Genomic DNA, 20,202 nt, shown 5'->3' with positions numbered 1-20,202 from the left:
AGATGGAAGAGCTTGCAGTCTATTACTGGATTGACGAGGCCGATTTGCAGACCCAGTGGCATATCTTTACAGAGCTGCTGGATTCCGTTCATCTTGTGGAACATAAACCACTTTGACCGTTTTTCTAATGGTGAAGCTAAATGAGGACACCAAGTTGTTTAAACGAATAAGAGATTCGGTGTTTACCGAAAGGACTGGCGCCTTATGTAGGTCATTTTCTAATTAAATGTGAAGAACATTGATTTCATGTAGTGAACTTGCTTTGTAAGATTAATCTTAAAACCATTTATCATCATGTAAATAAAAAGATAAGAAGCAAAACAATGCGTAAATAAACGATTGCTATCATTGTTTTGTTTGTTTATCAATATTAATTTCACTAGATTGGGTTATGCAATATTGATGTATACTATCGTTGTTAAATAAATATTGCAAATTTACGTCACCTTTGTGCAAGAACTTATTATCTGATTATATATCTATATGCAGTTATTGAGTTATTGCACTAAGGTGACGAAAACCTTTATTCATAAACTACACTTGAATGAAATCTGTCTTCAGATGTATTATACGTTAAATCGAGGGCCTAGCGCAGGACTGGTGTAACGCCTTCTATTTTTATATTGAATTACAACCGTCATGCACCTAGTACGCGATGTCTTTTTATGTTCGTACATCATCATGGACATTAGATACAATGAACTTGATAGGTTTAAACTCTAATTGAAATTAAACAAAATAATGCCCCCTTTAAGCATTCAGTAAATAAGAAAATGAATCGATTATAAAGATACCATATGTCAAACGCATATTTTTAATCCGGGAAGTGAAGAAAAAATGCATCAATTTGGATAAAAAAAAATCTTTAGGGGGCGATGCTTCTTCCGTGAGGGTTCAACCCTCCCCCATCTTGCACAGTCCCCGCTCCAAGGCTTAAAGTGCCTGTGATCTGAAGTTTCGACTCTTGTCTTTTTTACTTAAAAAGATAATATGTACTTTAAAGATATGTTTCCAAAGATTATTACAGAGAAGACAATATGTGTGAGCTGATCAGACCGTTTCAGTATTCTTCTACAACATTTCATACATGTATCCAGTGTCGTATGGATCAGTACGATGTTTTCATAAACGTGTTCTCATGTCCCTTCAACAGCAGTACTAATTTATATTCTGGTGGATGTATGTGGTGTTCCTGCCTTCTCCTTTGAAACTGCTACGTCCATTTCAAGGAATCTTGATAGGTGCGTTCAGAGTAAAGCCTAGTAACGCATACATGCTAAAGTTCTCGCGCAGCTTCATTTCGAAAACACATTAGAGGTTCAAATTGTGTTTTATTGTATAACTAAGTGCATGATAATTAAAAAAGTAGACAAAAGAAACAATTAATTATCACGGATACTAAGAAAAAAAATAAGAAAAAAATCATTCGAAGTTTAAAAAGTGAGGAAACAATATTCACTGTTGTCAGCACGTTTTACAGCCATCAATTATGTCAATATAAGGTGTGAACACATGTGGCTGCGATATTTACAAGATGGCGTCTTTGCAAGGATTTTATGTAATTGCGACGTCTACGTTACGATAAAAATACACAAATTATCTTTCAATGTTTTTATTGCGAGAGGTACAACACGTGACAATAATAAGCAGAATACCGGAAGCTGTCATTGCACTTCCGGGCACAAGAAAGGGAGCCACGTAGCTCTGTGTGACGTCATAAAGCACACCTGCAACAGTCCAAATGACTTCATTTAAATCCAAATAAAAATATATTTATACACAGCTTACCGAGCCTTAGGCTTAAATTGGTCAATTTAATATAGCCATACTTAATTCATCTAGTTATATTCAGAATAAATTTATACATAAAGTGTTTTTCATAGCTGTGTAATACTAAACACTCAATGGTCAAAGATATTGTTCGTAATAAAAAAAATATTTGAAATTGTACGGATTAGAAACAAACAGGGCGCTATCTTTCAACAGGCATATGACAAAGTATCGAGAGGTCGGGAAATTCCGTAAAATAATAGTTCAGTGTCAGAAATCGAATTAATATTTAACTTGTTATTCCAAATAACCTTGCCTAGTCGATTTGTTTCAAAATGTTTCGGAAAGCGACCAAGAATAAGGGATTTGGAATAAAGAAAGTAAAGTTAAACAACTGCACACAACAGTTAGAAAATTGAGAGATCAACACATGTAAACCTGTTTCCACACCTGCAAACATAGGCCCAAGGAGGGAGCCAACTCCACTGAAGACATTGTTCAGCCCGAACGCTTCCGGAAGTAGATCCATCCCCACCAGGTCTACTAGCACCACTGATGTCAGAGACAGCGAGATCCCTGGAGGAAAGATAAAGGAAGTGTGTAAAACTGACAATAAAATCCTGCAATTTAAAACTCGCACGTCACTACATAGATGATTTTATGGACATGTTGCGTCATGTTTACACAATCATGAGCGTTTCAACGCATGTCCTACTAAAGAGCGTTTGTGAAATGTAATAGGGATATTAGTATTGCGTTTTGATTCGGGAGGTTGTACTTGATTCGTGTGGATTTTTGCAGATTCGGATTTCTGCAAAATTCCACTAGTCTTATACGACATTCAGTACTCGTTAAATTACTTAAAAGACACATGTGTTTATAATTAATGCCATTTTAATGATGCAGCGGTTTTTAATGAAATTATTTTAACATCTTGCTATAATACGTCTATGATGTAACGACAACTGAGCAGAATACGACCGTATTGCACTGGATTGGAATACGGACTACCGTATTTTGTGATTTGTATGGAGTGCGGATTTATGATAAGTATATAATAAAAAAGTCAAGTCAAGAGCGTATACCACTGGATATTCCGAATACAACGGCATACAGAAGAAGCGACCAGAGGGAGACGAAGAGCGGCCCGGCGGCCGTGCTGACGCCCGTAACTATCAGCGCCGCTTTAAATAGAACCATTCTGCAAACATATAGACAGTGTAAAGCATTAGCCACAAGGAAAATATATGAACGAAGTTATCTTAAGGAAATGATATTTCATAATGTTAATGCATGCAGAGACACTCCACAGTACAAAATAGGATGGGGGAGGCCAAAGAAAAAGGCTTGTGACAATATGATTATGTGTGTCAATATTTTTCTAGACGATACAGTCATCAATGTTTTGTGGCTTCTTAATGAAAGATATTCATTAAATTTTTTGAAAAATACTGATTCAAATTCACTTCCATAATAAAAATTATGTCCACTATATTCCTATTACGCTCACATGAGAACCAGACGAAAATAGAGAAGTAAGTTATCGCCAAGAAACTCATTTGTTTTTTAAACGGTTGCTAAGGAGGTTGGTGGTTGCTCAGGAGGTCCATGGTTGCTATGGAGTCTGATGGTTACTAAGATAATTAGCCATTGTCGATGTTATTATTGGTTTCTTAGGAAAAATGTAGTTGCTAAGGCTACTGATGTTTTTTTAGAAGGTCCATGGTTTTAACTGGAATAGATGGTCGCTTGGGAAGCAAGCTGTTACTAAGAAAGAAACATAGTATTGCCAAGGAAGTGTATTGTTTCTATGGGTTTTGAAGGGGAATGATAGTTGCGATCGAAATAATGTGATGTGGAGGATGTTGGTGAATGACAACTAGACAACTCGACATAGTAAACATCTCAGTTCTGGGCATATAGGCTTGGAGATTCTTAATTATAAGTAAGTCGATGTATAAACGCGACCCATACGGACAGGGCCATCATAAACTCAATGGACTTGTTTAACTAACGATTTCAAAGTAAAGTAAAAAAAACTTTTTCGAAAAATTTTGGTCATAAATATTTAGTAATTGTAACTGTACGTTCAACCCTGGGAAAGTCCAGCTGCAACGCACCAACAGATTTAAGATTTTTGAACTTACGACTACATTTATTGGAGCTTGCCCCAGAATCATGACATCAACAAATTCGACGGAGAATTTCTAGGCAATGATGTTACCACAATATTGAATTAAATACTTCAAAATCTAATTTAAAACGGTATCGTTTAACACAGAACTCTCAATGAGTCCTCATACAAAACAATTTGTTTATCTTCCATGCAAGGTAGTGCAAAACTGATGTAGTGCTTATTCTTTAAGTTCATGAGAAGCTCTTATCACAACTGGTAACAAATAAATTACATGTACATTATGGCAACGAAATTCTCAAACCAGAACCCACCTGTTGACGTATGGCCGGTCAGCCACATAGCCGAGGATGACCCTGCCTGCTATGCTGGACAGTCCGATGGTGGAAGCAACCCAGACCGCCTGACGTTCAGGGATACCTTAATGAGGTAAAGTCTTCATTGAAATCTTAAGAATTAATAACACACAAAAGGCACGGTAGAGAACCCACGTGACTTATTTGGTAAAGTGCACGGCAACAAAGGTCAACAAGTCTCGATTCAGGTAAGGTTTTTAAAGATAACTTTCTTAATATTTGGAGAATTTTTGTGAAATAAAGACCATAAACCCCGCATTTAAGAGGTCTATCCACGGTAATAAAAAACTTTCTCTAATATCCTAAAGTTTTCCTGAACATCTTGACCAACTGATTCTCAGAGTTGAAATCTAAGGCAAAGTACACGGTTTTTGACAAATCTATCGCTTTACTTCATGTTAGCCGTAAATAATTCATTCACAAATCTTATTTTAAGCAAATTTATGTTTTAAAAACGCGTAGAGGAAGACTCACCGTGTAGTCGTGCCTTGTCGGGAATGTAGATAAAGGGCAGATAGAAGCCCACGAAGAACAAGAACTGGGAAATGAAGAAAACAACTGGTTCTAAGCGACTGATCAAGGACAGGTACCGGCCTAGTATTGGACATTTCCGGTCAAAATACTTCCGTCTCCGGTTCGGAGGTTTGAATGTTTTCTCATTTTGATTTGCTGTCTTTTCTTGAATAAACGCTTCTTTTTCTTTGAATTCATTCTGATTCACAATTTCGATAACAATGTTGTCGTCGACGATGACAGATTGTGTTTCCGCTTCATAGTTTGAATTCTGCAGTCCGTTGTCCTCCTCCGAGCTACCAAAGAGTTTCGAGGGCATGTTTGCAAGTTCAGTATAATGCTCAGATCCTTCAGTCTGGTTTTGTTTGAATGTATCAAATTCATCCTTGGCATCGTAATGAACTTGCACTTCTTGCTCAGCATCACCACACACCTCGAACGTTTCATGCAATACACTATCATATTCCAGATCGCGGCCGGTCTCTGCCGCCCTGTTTGTATGTGCGCCACGGACGGACCGAAAGAGGAGGCCACAAGGAATGCAGTTGAGCACGATAGCCGCCAGTATTAGGAGCGTTCCCGACAGTGAGAAGGTCGCCAGCAGCCATTCTATCAATGGACTAAAGGTTGATAAGATGTACATTATACATGATATGATAGTCATTGTGTTTATTACATTTAGTTAAAGATTATAATTGTCCTTTTAACACAGTCTCGAGTTTTTCTACGAGTTAGTTTCAAAGCTCACATCGTGCCTAGGATATGTCGAGGAGATTAACCCAGATGCCGTGTGAAAGCGATCTCAGGCGAAAAACAACAAACAATAATTTTAACGTTACAAATGTCCGTTGACGTACAATGTATATTTATGCACATGTTTACCAGACAAAACTAGTTCAGTCGAATTAGGTTTTTACACCATAAAGCAACATGTCAAAATTGTCTTCAAGTATGCCATGTCATTATGACAAATGTCTTACGGGGTAAGTTCACAATAACTACTTGGTGTAGCTACATATAGGCCTTTTTTGTGAAAAATGACAAAACTTAAATAACCAAAACATGCATTGAAACTAATAGCCTCTCAAACACTTGATTTATTGTAATCATTAAATATATATTTAAGTTTGTGTAATGTGCATATAAAATGGATGTAACTGAGTCTTTTGTGTTGCTCCTGGAATGCTCCCTAATTGCACCATTTTGCTTCTAATTTAGAAACAAATCGGGGGGGGGGGGGGCGGGGGGTTTTACCAAACTCACCAACAGCCATCGGGCCTACAAGTATTTTTTTTTCCTAGCTACGCCCCAGACTTCCATAAAGTAAAGTAAACGTAGTATGAAGTACGCAGTCGAATCGCGTCTTAAGCAACCAAGGGCAATAAATTTTAATGGCTTTCCGTGATCTAACAAAAGGCGACAATGAATATCTTTATACGAATACCTGCAAATGAAGGCGCCTCCACCGGCCCCTGAAAGTGCGAGGCCGCAAGCGAGAGAGCGGTGTTTCTGGAAATGGCGTGTCACCACCACAATGGCCGCCAGAAATACGAACCCAAACCCACAGCCTGATATAGATCAATATTAGCATACATGTTTGACCTTTTTTTAATATGGATGATAAAAAGACCTCAAACGCGTTGGTAATAAAAATGACTTTTAATTTCCCTTAATAATGGCACTCTTAAAGATTTTGAAACCCGAAATATTGGTAAGAACAGGTTGTTTACATGCATGGGAAAAATACTACGTGTGAGCTGGTAGTTGGATTATTGGATATTGGACCAAGGCCTGAGCACAAACATTCGTTGTATTAATTTTACAACATTCTTCCTGTAACCTATAACGTACCTGTCAGGACACCGAGTGTGAAGTACAGCAGGTATAGGCTATTTGCAAAAACGCTGGTTATAAAGCCTAGCGCGCCGATCACAGCACCTAGCGCCGTTACAGTCCGACAGCCGTACCGTGTTATAAGGGCGCTCACCAAGGGGCCTTGAATGTACAAGATAAATATTATTTAAATTAAACTCAAGTTACGGTTTCAGTGAGGTAGGATCGCTACCTAAATACCATGTTTACTTATTTTAAGATGATGTATCGCTATTTTTTCACAAAATATCAACGCAAAATGATCCACGTAAACCATAACATTTGGTCTGATTAATCGGTAAAGATATTTGGATGCGAGTGTGTCTGTTTGATGTGTTTTTGCCGTTGTCTCGTATTTCAACAATTTGTTTATTCTCCGTTAATAGATATCTATATAAATCTACAAAGTTGTCAATATACACCAGCAGTACAAGTACTAGTGTTAGACGCTAACACAACAGGTTTATGCAAAAAATGTTTTAATTATAAAGCAATATCATGTTTAGCTTATTTGACTTAAATGATAAAAGAACAAAAGCATATGATTTATGTACATATAAAAATGAATTAAAAGCTACGTTGTCATAAAATACACAGTTAAAAAAGCGACAAAATATTGCTAATATTCTGTTATTATTTTTTTTAACATAAGGTCGACAAGACTTACACTATTCTGTTGGTTGTTAAGTTGTTGTTGTTGTTTTTATTATAACGTTTTCAACCGGAACGCGTTTCTTACTGTTCTATCGTTTGGTTACTGTCACGTCTTTTTTCATGCGTTTTCACGATTTAGCGATCATGTCAAAACTGTTTAATGCAGGATTGGCGTTTTCAACAAAGGCTTAAAGATGCACTCTTACTCCCAGATAAGATTTACCACAATTAATAGTATTGTTTTAATTTTCCAAAAAGGATGAATAAATGTCGAAAACAATGGTTCTTATGAAGGATACAGAGTTTAATTTGAAAGAAATGAGCATAAAACACGGTATTTCTACCTTATGAAACTATTGTAGACCACATTAGATATTTTAGCATTCACCAATCATTTAATATTTTTGCGCTTTCTGCTATTAAATACACGGTTACAGTCTTGTAATCAGTAATTAATATTGTCCATAAATGCATTATTTAGTAAATAGTTAAACGTTTATCAGTCAAAAATGATGTTTATTATACATGTGTATGTATTGGTTTTGAATAAGAGTGTCACTTTAAAGAAACGATATTTGGAGCTGGAAAGCAGTGTTAACACGTACAAATTTTCCAAACAGTTATATATTGGAAAAGTCAGGAACGTTTGGGCTACATATCAGTTTGAACATTGCCTCCTTTTCTAATCGTCTAGGCAACCAGACAAATGATACTCTTTACGTTTTTCAGAACGTTAAACAAGCTCTGTTAACATTAAACAGAGTGTTTATAAACCGTTTACATTTCTTAAAAATACATTTTAGTAGTCGTTGTGAAAAAAACGTTAATCCGTTATGAAGTATTTAACTGTAAGCAAGCGTTTTCTAAACAATGTCAAGAACTTTAAACTACAAAGCTTAATTAGTATTAAATGTAATGGTGTATTGACACCATTACGCCAACAGTGGTGTGATTAATAACGGATGAGAACATATAAACGGCCACTTTGAGTGTTTCAAATTGAAGTAATTGTTTCATAATTATATAAATGTGTGTTCATACATAAACATAGGGAGAAAGAGATTTAACATTTTTCTGGTTTCCCTTGATGGTATCAAGGGCTCAATTTCCGACATAGTATCAGTTGCTTTAAGTGGAAAACTGTCGAACCGACGACTTTACCACTGCTCCGGTGTTGGTATAATTATAATTCATTACCTTTCAGCTTGAACAAGAGATATAGAGCACACAAACATAACAGACACACACTACTGAGTATCAACACACGTTGATAAAAAGGCGCATTAGAAAAAACTAGATTTTGAAAACTAGTATGAAAATGGAGTGTTGTGAACATACCATTTTAAAGGGCCAATTTGTACTCATAAAAATAAAAAAAACTTGATCATGAAGTGTGTTTCAATTTTAAGGTTCACCAATGGATATTAAAAAAACATCGTCTCTTTGAAACGATTTTTGTTTCTGTTTTTACAAATGGTTTATAAATTCATTGAGACATTAAAGTGGTTTCAATCTTAAATTTCATCAATGATTAAATACGTTTCAAGTGAGCGATCAAATATGTGGTAGTCAAATAGATATAACCATAGTTTAAAGACGACGTAGCGTTATCAATATCATACCAAAACCGGAGCAGAGGTGAAATTTAGGTCAGCGGAATGAAGGAGGATCCGCAAAGTAAAATCCTTAAAGGAACTTCCACAGCAGTAATTCACAGTTAGTTTATGCTAGATATAGTTGGTAGGAGTAACCACTTGGATAAATCTGAAGAAAAAATGAATATGTTAGGTTAAATGTCACTAAATTTGGTACAGGTGACATTACACCAAAGTAGGAGTTCATTTCAATCAAATCACTGTGAATGTGTGTATACCACGTGATAAATTACATCATAAATGATACTTCGGAAGGCAGCATTTTGCTTCGAATGAACACTTTAACTAGATATAACTTTGTCTGATTGAGAGTTTAATTTCTTAAAGCAATTCGATAAAACTTTTCACAAATCTGCCGCCTGATGGAGCACAGGCTGTCAAAATGTTATTTTGGAAACACATATGCCGAAGTGTTTGAGGAAGCTAATCACCTAATCAAATTCCGATAATAAAACGAAGGCAACGCTCTTAAAGCGGCATAGACTGCCCTTTGTTTTAAGTCATCATTTGAAGCAAAATGTTACCATCCGGCGTAACATTTATGATATAATTTATCACGTCATGTACACACAGTGGAATACTTTGAGTGAGTGATCACATTATGCACCTAATCCAAAAAATTGTACGTTGACGGATATTTTTTACGATTTTTGATATGGCAAATTGGAAGAATCCCGTAAAACACGTCTATTATTTTAGACTAATTATGCACGAGTTAATTGTAACCACGCCCCCTGGTCCGGGGAATAGCAGGGACTTTGACTTTCGGTCCAGCCAAGCCGGGTAGAGTCCCCGCCCTGCGGAGACGAACTGCTGGTAAAATCCCCGCAAAATGCCCCCGCACCCCAGGGACCCTGGTTAAGGCCCATTTTCCACTATTTTTGGCGTGAAGACAAAACCACCGCATTCACACGGCACTGCGGGGCCACCTGGAAAATAAAAACACAGCCCATTTTCCCCGCTATCCCCGGTCATCCCCCCGGACCTGGGGGCCGTGGTTACAATTGACTGGTGCTTTAACAGTGTGTGGTAATACGTATTATTTCAAAATAGTTGAAAATTATTTAAAGGCTTAAAGCGCTGATAATGTTAATAATCAATGTTAAATAATTTTATAAACAGATTGATTTGTTGTTGTTGTTTTTTTTTGTTTTTTTTTAAAAAAAAATAGTGCATTTAAACAAGCTTTAATACTTATTTCATATTCTGAAGTGTAATTTTGACATCCTGAACTGTTTATAAAAACAGTAACAGACCATGAGAAAAACATATCCGCATATTCGGTGGCAAGTTTAAATGTGATTAAAACGTGTTAAAAAATTAATGCTTATATAATTTAAAGTTACCTTGGAAGATATAAAGATATATGTAAAGAATTTTACTGAACCGTTAACAATTTTTCATGTTTACAACTCTTGTCATACTCACCTACAAGGTACAAAGTACCAGACATGAGGGACGGTATCAATGCGATCTCAGCTTTTGTGCCCCCATATTTCTCCTCCAGTGCTATAAATAGGATTCCGAACGAGTAAAGTATACCATGGGTGATCACGTGAGCGAGGAATGCACCGATCACAATCACCCAGCACCAAGCACTGTCCTGAACAATGTCCGTGTGATTGTCGTTCTGTTTCAATGTTTTATCACCCATGACTACCTTTTTACAGGCAGGTACCAGGTCAATATTTCGGAATATTTAAAAGTCGTTATATAACTCGCAATAATACGCACATCTGTTTAAAGTTACAAGAGAAAACACACACTCTAGACTTCAATTAACTACAGCTGTCCCATTGTCGTTCCATTACTTGTCCTTCACCATTCCATAAGTTTACTTGCCTAACCAGCTAATGCAGTGGTTAACACACTCGTTTCTCACCAATGCGTCTCTTTGAGTTTCCTCCACAAAACACATGTAACACATATAACCAAACACTCAGGCAATATCAATTTATATCATCTGTATACTAGTTACTTGTTTCACGGGCGCTGAATAGTGAATCAGGTTAAATGTTTTTATGAATAGCTAGCTACTGAAGTGCACTGAACAGCCGTAAAGTTACGGGCAGAATTCATGCGATGAATGTCATTACGACGCATTTTATACTAAAATTCGAGTTCCGCCTAGAAAGTTTACGATCTGTATAGAAACGGGCGAAGTTTAATTGATGATATTTAAGAATATGTCAAAGTTTACAGGCAGTCACTTCCGGCAGTAATTAATATCATATCAATTCTGATTGGTTGCTTTGTATTGCGATAGTTCTGGTGCAAATTTTTCCGCGCTTAAATATTCATTCGATCTTTGTTTGTCGTGCCTGACAGTTGTTCTTGAAATAAGTTTTATAAAAAGAAAGGATTGAATATTTGAGTGGGTTTCACTCAGTTTCATCTATTTAATAAGTTAGATGTGGAACAAAGCTAAATAGGAGGGAGGTTGTAACAGCAAAGCGCCGACAGCGAGCTCGTTTGGGCGCGGTATTTATAAACTGTTTTATAGACATTTGTGTAATGAAAATGTAATCGGACTCGGATGCTGAGATGACCTCCATGTTGGAAGAAATGCAATCGCTTGAAACCGAGGAGAGACGTCTGCAAAAAATACAGGAGAAGGAGGCGTTGCGCAGGAAGCTAGACGCGAAAAAACGGAAGGTGAAGGACATGAAAAAGAGAAGAGTGATGTTGATATTGATCAACTAAGGCAGTTGCCAGATTTAAAGAGTGCAGTCTCCAAACAGATAAAGAAACTTGCGTAGCTCTTTCCGATTGTAGTTCAGATACAAGTAGTGACGTGATTTCGGACAGTTCTTTTTCGGATGATTCTGCAAAGATCAAACATACACAAAGTTATCCACATTCTCAATTACGTTATGAATTCGTAACTCAAAACATTGGGTTTGAAGATCTGACTTTTAATTTGTTTGTGGCAGGAGAACTGGAGATAATTTCAAATCCAACAACAAGCGCCAAAGAAAAAACTGGAAGACTGTCTTTACTCAAACGAATCATGTATTTGAATGCACATTTTACCTTTCAGAATTTGAAGGCCTTTTATGCGGCAGTTCTTAGGGAAATTGAGTTAGGAGAAAAAAATTGGGGGGATGATTTTCATTATTTAGAGACCTGCATTCTGAATAAGCCTTATCCCTCATCAGATAAACCCGGTCAGGGGTCGAACCCGCGTGTTAAATCGTGGAAATTCTCGGATAGCACTGTTGCTGATGAGGAGAGGTCTGCTTCAAATGTTTGGTTTTGTACCTTTTTTAAAAAAAAAATGTATGCACAAGGGTACCCACTCTTTGGTATTTAAGGGTAAGATGAGAATCGCACAACATATTTGTGCGACTTGTTGGATCAAGGATAAGAAGAAATTGGAGCATCCTGAATGTTCTACCACTTGTCCTCACTCTAGCTCTGCTTGACGATGGTGTCAACTCCCAAAACTTTCTAATGAGGTGAGCTTGTGTGATTTGTTTTTACCAAAGTTTTGTTTAAATCAATCAAATGTAAATGTCTCAAAAAAAAAGAAAAAGATGCTAATGGAATTGGTCCACATTTCATGGATTTTAATAAGGATGCTCTGTCCTTGATGTACGATCACTCTGAATCTTGTAAAGTTTGTAAAGTTTTAAAACCAACCGAATATAGGTCTGAAATTGCTGATTTAGTAAGGACTCATGAATTGGTTAAACGTTCTGGAAAGTTTAATTTTGAAGGGTGTCGCATTAAAATAAATGATAAGATAAATACAGATTATTTGAGATGTTTGTTCGCAAATTTTGAATACAAAGATACTGCTGTATGTGATCTATTGGAATTTGGCTTTCCAATTGGCTTTGTAGGAAATGAAGATTGTTTCCAAAAATGTAAGGAGGCGTGGCAATATAAAACTTATAAGGGGGCAGAAGAATTTCCAGTCCAGATAAATGCATACTTACGAAAAGAATTAGAGTTCAAGGCTATTATAGGTCCATTTAAGAGTAATCCATTTAGTTCGAATTTGTTAATTTCTCCTTTGAACTCTGTTCCCAAACACATGAGTGGTGAGAGGAGAGTAATTCTTGATCTTAGTAGTCATTCTGGAGGTTCTGTTAATGATTTTGTTCCTAAAGATGTGTATCTAGGGGAGTCAGTTACATTAATGTTCCCAAAAATTGATGATTTTGTAAAATTGGTTCTGGCAAAAGGTAGAGGGGCCTTTATGTACAAAAAAGATCTGTCTAGGGCGTATAGACAGATTAGTATTTGCCCTTCAAATTATAATTTAGGCCACAACAAATTGATCATATGTTCTACGGATTTTGCCAAAAAAAGTAGGAGCGAGCGAGCGAAAAAAAATTTTTACTTTTTTTTAAATTTAAGGCAATTCAGAGGCGAGCGCAGAGCGAAAAATTAAAAAAAATAAACAGTTTATATCTTACCAAATTTATCATACAACTATCATGAATTATGTCAAGAAATGCTTTTTAATTGCAAACATAGGTTCTCAGTTATAAATGAAAATGTTTTGATGGTAACACATGAACATCTGTCTCAACATTTAACAAATGGCAATAAGATCCAGTGCTTTACTTTTAACTTCAATTTAAACGTGGATATATTGTAAAGACAACATTTCTCATAGTAACGTGCAATTATTTGAAGACCAAAAAGAAAACTATTGTATTCATTCCGTAACTTACTATCACAAAAAACATTTTAGCCTAGTAAGAGTAATTCATCATTTGAGCATTTCCAAATATTGGGTCAGGTCTGAATTTGAACCTCTTGAAGCACATGATAAAATTGTATTGACTTTGACATTGCAGAAGATCGAAAATGTAAATAACACAGAGAACATTTCTAAAAAAAGACACTGTGGATTAAATTGCGGGACAACATAATTAAAGCAGCATCAAACAAATCTGCAAATGTGGCAACGATCATTATATTAGAGCAGGTGGTGGAATAAAGATGTTTCCCTTTCAAGACCTCGCCTTTACCACGAGCCTATGGTTTATAGGTCTGTGCCTTGAAAAAGAATATCATGACGGCCTCCATAGCTTCAATGCCTGTAAGAAACAGGCCTCTTTAATCACAGGCCACTTTACTGGACTTTCGGTCCAGCCAACCCCGGGTAAATCCACCACATTCATCTGGCACTGTGGGGCCACCTGGATGGTAAAAACACGGCCAATTTCCCCGGCTATCCCTGGTATACCCCCGGACCCTGGGTGGGGGGTGGCAGGGGGAGGTGGGGATATTTCTAAAACATTTACAAGTCCTACTATTTTTATGAGTTTATAACAATTATGAGTATATGAAAACTGAGAAATGCATTTTAGAATTAAAAAAATAACTCACGAATTTATGTTCAATTGTTGTAAGTCGTGTGTCCGTGTATTTTAGTATAAGTTTTGCCCTCAAAATCCAATTTAGTTATTATTTAACCAGTGTTCGACACTAACGGGGTCCCGGGATCCCGAGGATACCAATTTTTCAGGAGGGACACCTGAACTTCGAAGTCCGGTATTCCGTCGGGACACTTAAATTTTTGACTGATAAACGCTAAATATCAATAAATAAGTAGCATTTTATTAATTTATTACCTAAATTCGGGCTCCCCTAAATTTCTTGACAGCACATGTCAAAACGATATTATTAATTATCATTATCGGACTCATCAAAGCGAAAGTATAGCTGACTATTTGACTATAGTTACGTCATGAATCTATAAATAAACAGGTCATCTCACAAGGCGCATGCAGGTTAACGCTTCCGTTTTGTTGTTTACATTTTAAACAAGGTCAGAGCTGACAGAGATTTATTATCGGTAAAATACTTATGTGGAATTGTTTTGCTTATGTGTCAGAACCGCCCAAAAAGATGCCAACTCTGGTGATACCTTTTATATAATATGATACGACCTTTGAGTATTAACATTAACATTTACGACACAAAAGAACAGCATCCTACATTCAGCATTCTTTGTTAATTGGCATTCAACTTATCAATATTCTTTGTTAATTTTAAAGACATTATATTTTATGCTTTGATAAAAAATAGTAGAAATAAAATTTGCAGGGTTTTATTCATTAATTCAATCAATTTATAAAATTTTATGATTTTTTGGCGCGAAAATTAACATGTATACACAAATTTTGGTCGTCTGCTCTTCCAGTATGCACTACGACTGTTGGACAGTCTGATTGATTTATCAACAGCTCTACTAAATATTGATTGGAGTTTTCACAAGCCAGATGTTATATTCCTACAGTTTCTTAATGAAAAGCACCGACATTTGACATGACCCTGAACCATGACAGGGGCGTACCTAGGTCAAAATCTAGGATACGCACAGTCTAGGGGGTCCGGGGGCATGCCCCCCCCCCCCCGGAAAATTTTGAAATCCAACATCGCATTTGGTGCTATCTAGGGGCCTTTTGGCACGTATATAAGCATACCAATAGATGAATATTTACCTTAATTAACATTGTTAGTCCCGATATTTATTTTTTATTATTATTTTCCAAAAATCAATACTTGTATTTGATTTAAATAAACAAACAGATCTGGGTTGATGGGTGGCGTCTCTATTTAACATCCAATCCGCTGAATAATTGAGATATTGCGTTGACCAGAAAGGCTTGCGCACCTCACCGGTATATTTAACCACATGCGGAGACTGAAACTGTCTCCATGCTATGCTTAACAGTATCTAGATAAGTTAATAAAATATTGTAACTTAACACAAATAGATCTATACTTAATTATTTTACTTTTAAAATGTATGGGAAAATATGTGTTCTTTCACGGGACTAAAATGATGATAACAATCAGAATATCACCGAACTTGTATTCATGCACGCCTGACGATTTGTAAACATGATAATTAAACGCACCTGTTAATGTGCTTTGCTGTGGCGTTTACATGAAATTTATCACTCAGGCATACAACTATCGTAATCGGATCAGTTAGTTCTTACTCTTCTCACGGTGGAGAACCCACGTGACTTATTCGGTAAAGTGCACGGCAACAAATGTCAACAGATGTTTGGTTTTAGTTCATTTTCGCCTTTGAAATAACTATAAGAAGTTCAACAATACACGCTGAAAACTTTAAAATACATAAAATTTCCTTAAAATAAGATTTGTGTATGAAATATTTACGGCTAACATGAAGTAAATCGATAGATTTATCAAAAGTCGTGTACTTTGCCTTAGATTTCAACTCTGAGAAATCAGTTGGTCAAGATTTTCAGGAAAATTTTAGGATATTAGAGAAAGTTCTTTATTACCATGGATAGAGCTCTTAAATGCGGGGTTTATGGTCTTTATTTCTCAAAATTTCTCCAAATATTAAGAAAGTTATCTTTAAAAACCTTACCTGAATCGGGACTTGTTGACATTTGTTGCCGTGCACTTTACCAAATAAGTTACGTGGGTTCTCCACCGTGCTTCTGATAAGCGCATATTCCAGTAGCTTCTTAAGATTATGTTTTTCTTAATTGTTAAGTATGAGTATTTTGATTGGACTAAAATTAAAAGCAAAAAAGTTAAAAAAAATCTTAAACTGAAGAAGCGAATGCAATATATTACCTAGACTTCAACAACATGTTACATAATAGTTATCGGTAGGATATTAGGAAGAAATACAGTCAAACCAGTTTTAAGCGACCAGTCAAAACCAAAAACTAGGACAGTGTGGTCTTTGAAAAAGGTGTTCAATTAATGAAGAACGCTTTTATAAGAGCGTTCTAGAATAGTTTCTTTTGGCATTAAGCCACCAGCTGTCATTAATTATCTTCAATACTGTTTGTTAATGACCTTCTTAGAATAAGATACAGTCAACCTGTCTTTAGCGGATCTATTCCCTAAATATGGCACTGTGCATAACAATGGTTATTAAATTCTGAATAAAAGAGCCAGGCGACGATCCTTTTTTCTTGCAAATATGTCAAAGACATGTTCGGCGTTGATATTGCGTTCGCTGTAAATGTTCATCAAACCCAGGCCTGACATTCGCTCAGTTGTCATGGTACTCCTCAAATACGTTTTGACTCGACGCATTGTCGAAAATAAGCGCTCAGTCGTGGCCGTTGCTACTGGCATACACAACAGAACCATGAGGCAGATCCTTATGTTAGGATACGATGCCTCATTAGCTACGTCCAATGCTTTTTCCAGGGTTGAGTAGGGAGCAGGTGAAGTTACAGTCCACTTCGCTGTCCAACGTTGACACTCTCGCTCGAAAGTCGGCTCGTCATCTGGCAGATCTAACATGAACTCCTGGAATATTTCTATCGTTACGGCATGGGTGAGACCGTCGACCTGCAAATAAATCTTTATTGTATTTTCGCACTTATGCCATTTAAATATATGCGTCCAATGATCCGGTGCTTTTTAGATTAAAGGGTTTCATTTGTTTCATTAGGATTTTCTTATTATTGTGGAAACGATCAATAATTATTTAATTTTAATATCTTTAATGCATGCGCATGTAAATGTATTCAGATATTAACCCGTTCACTGGCAGGCAAGTCGTGGACATGCGCGATATTTTTTTCAACTTCCGATTTTGTTTTCTCACACTCCCTCGACCTTTTGGTAATATCATTGTGAAAATATCAAACAACTTGGATCCAAATGAGACGCCATTCGGATCTAAGTTGTTTGAATATATAACGATACTCGGGGTAAGGCAGTGCACGGGTTAAAACCTACATGGTATTACCAATGTAGTTTTATGATTGATGCATTGCAGCACAAACTATTCGTTTTATTCCTTGATTACACTACCTTTGGAGGCAGCAGATACTGTGCCTTGTACCGTCCATTGCCTTTCAACAGCCGTGCGTCTAGATCAACAAGCAAATGATCTACGAACGGCAGGTAAATGTTTGTCTTCCAGTACTGGGAAATGGTCTTTGCTGGGGCGTTCGGTCTGTGAACTTGACGTCCAAATCGCCGTGGGACCGACGGCTCTACATCGACGTCGTGTGCAGTTGATACTGACTTGTCGTAAAGCGCATCCCATACGTCGGCATCGTTACGTTTAGCCTAAACAGAAATATATACAGGATGTACTACACAAAAACAACCGTAAACGCATATTTAATAGGTGTAGAAAATGGCAGCCCTGAATATCTACTAGATGAACAAAATGACACCTTGTGTCAGAAGCTGTGTAAATGCTTATTAAAACTATTTGAGAAATATACGATCCGTCATGGGTTTTCTTTGGAGATCAACATTTCTTAAATGGGTCTTGAAATTAACAGCTATTAACCGAGACAATTTGCGAGGTTAATAAATGTCTTTCTCGAGACGAACTTAAGAAATCTGGATCTCAAAAGAAAACGAGTGACGGATTATTGTTATTACCTAAACAGTTTTGTGTATGAAATGCGGTGCGTACGAATTCACTTCGTTTTTTGTTATCACACATGTTCCGTGAATTGTTCTCAAATCGAAGATAAAGAGTATTTATGTGATAAAAGGGCATATCAAAAGTAGATTGAAGGTCTTGCAGGGCACACCACATGCAAAACAAACAGCCACCCAATTAGATCAAGACCAGACGGCACAGAAAGGCGGTATAACGATGACTCTGCAATGACGAATCTACTCCTCGAGCCGAGATAGTAAACAAACGGTTGTGGATAAGCTAAGAGAAGAATTTCGATAAGGATGTTTTAATAAACCATGCAAGATATATCATAACATTATATAGTACTGACCTTGAAGGGAACTTATACCGGTGAACGTTGTTCCAAGTTGCGGTTAATAGCTCTTTCTTCTCACTGTCGTCTAGTTTTTGCCCGAAAATATCACCGTAAGGCGGATTAAATGTCTGTTCAGTCATTTTTAAAAGTCCCGCCTTGTAAACATCATTCGGATCATTTACCAGGAGGTCAACAGGATCCACACCGATTTGGCAGGTTATGGGAAAATAACGCGTGTATAACTTAAGTTGAGATCTACATCGTGATCACCTTTTTTGCGGAATTTAGGTATTACACTATAAAATCCAACAAACGATAAAATTCTGACGTAATTATTTCTTATACCACCCCCAGCCTTTACTTTTTATTGCATTTTTGGAACTTTTATTTTTTCGCTTTTTTTTCTGACGAAGTGTACGCATTGGCGTACTGGCGTATGCCTAGGTACGCGCCTGCATGATGTATTTTATGCGTATTTTCCAAAAATCTAAAAATAGTAACAACATCAAGTTTTTGTTTACAAAAATGATGATAAATGGGCCATCTCTGTTTCTGACTGAAAACAAAAGGGACTTGACATTCTCCCGCATTTGAACCCAATCTACCAACTTAGAGACCAAATTATACCTCACTGCCATTCAGTGCTACTAACCTGTCATTACATGCTGCTGAAAACATGTATAATATGGTGGTGTATAATTGCATTACAAATTGTAAGTAAAAGGATGTTGAATTTAATATTAAAACAGGCTCAACAATGAAAAAAGTGGAAGGGACTCCTAATTTCAGGAAGGGACACCTGATTTCAAATGTTGGTGTCCCTTCGGGATCCCTTGGAAAAATGGTTAGTGTCGACCCCTGTTAACACTAAATTTTGAGTACAAAACAATGAATTACTTAAAACACACATAAATAATTCTTGCCTTCGACGCCGTGAAACTGTTGTTGTTTACTGAAGACTATAATCCATTGACTATGACACTGATTTTCATTTAAACGTGTATTTTAAAACTGAAAGTAACCTGAAAATTAATACCGGAAATAAATAACAACGGTGCGTCCTGCAAAATATTCCCGACAAAAAAGACTGTCAACAAATAGGCTGTTTTGCGGTTACCCGGACCTGATTTTGTCCTGACACGAGGAAATTTTGCTCGCGAAAAATGTAAAGCTTGGAAATACCTTCAAAAAAGGCGTAGTCGACGTTGCAGGTTTAAATTATATGTAAAAGAAGTTCAGAAAATAGAGGAAATTCAGCAGTAAACAAAAAAAAATAATATGCGCGGCCAAAAGGTATGTGCGGGCGCAAAAAAAGGTTCTTTTATTTTATTTCGTTTTCCGAATTTTAGGTGCGGCAAATCCGACGAACAAATGATCAATTTGTTGTGGCCTTAGTGTCCTTTGTTTGGAAAAGCATATTTTCTGTTTTAACCATGGGGTGTAGATCTTCTGCACAAATTTGTCAAAGAGTAACCAACGCAATTGCATTTATAATGCTCATGTTTGGAGTAGCAATTTTGAATTATCTTGATGATTTGGCA

At 36.6% G+C, this 20,202-nt stretch overlaps 1 protein-coding gene across 1 annotated transcript; it reads right to left on the bottom strand.

The window, feature by feature from the left end:
- Positions 1-1,383: 1,383 nt before the first annotated feature.
- Positions 1,384-19,343, bottom strand: LOC128219745 (monocarboxylate transporter 13-like). Its single transcript, XM_052927702.1, has 10 exons — positions 17,736-19,343; positions 15,419-17,267; positions 10,383-11,779; positions 6,625-6,768; positions 6,218-6,341; positions 4,735-5,393; positions 4,219-4,324; positions 2,856-2,971; positions 2,221-2,346; positions 1,384-1,727 (listed from the first exon to the last, which is right to left on the bottom strand). Exons 3-10 carry the CDS (start codon positions 10,606-10,608, stop codon positions 1,597-1,599), a joined length of 1,632 nt encoding a protein of 543 aa, XP_052783662.1. The 5' UTR covers positions 10,609-11,779; positions 15,419-17,267; positions 17,736-19,343; the 3' UTR covers positions 1,384-1,596.
- Between the last annotated feature and the right edge of the window lie 859 nt (positions 19,344-20,202).

This window comes from Mya arenaria, chromosome 15 (genome assembly GCF_026914265.1).
Source record: "Mya arenaria isolate MELC-2E11 chromosome 15, ASM2691426v1".
Lineage (NCBI taxonomy): Eukaryota > Metazoa > Mollusca > Bivalvia > Myida > Myidae > Mya > Mya arenaria.
Note: the sequence above shows the minus strand (reverse complement) of the source record. Positions and strands in the feature narration are given on the sequence as shown.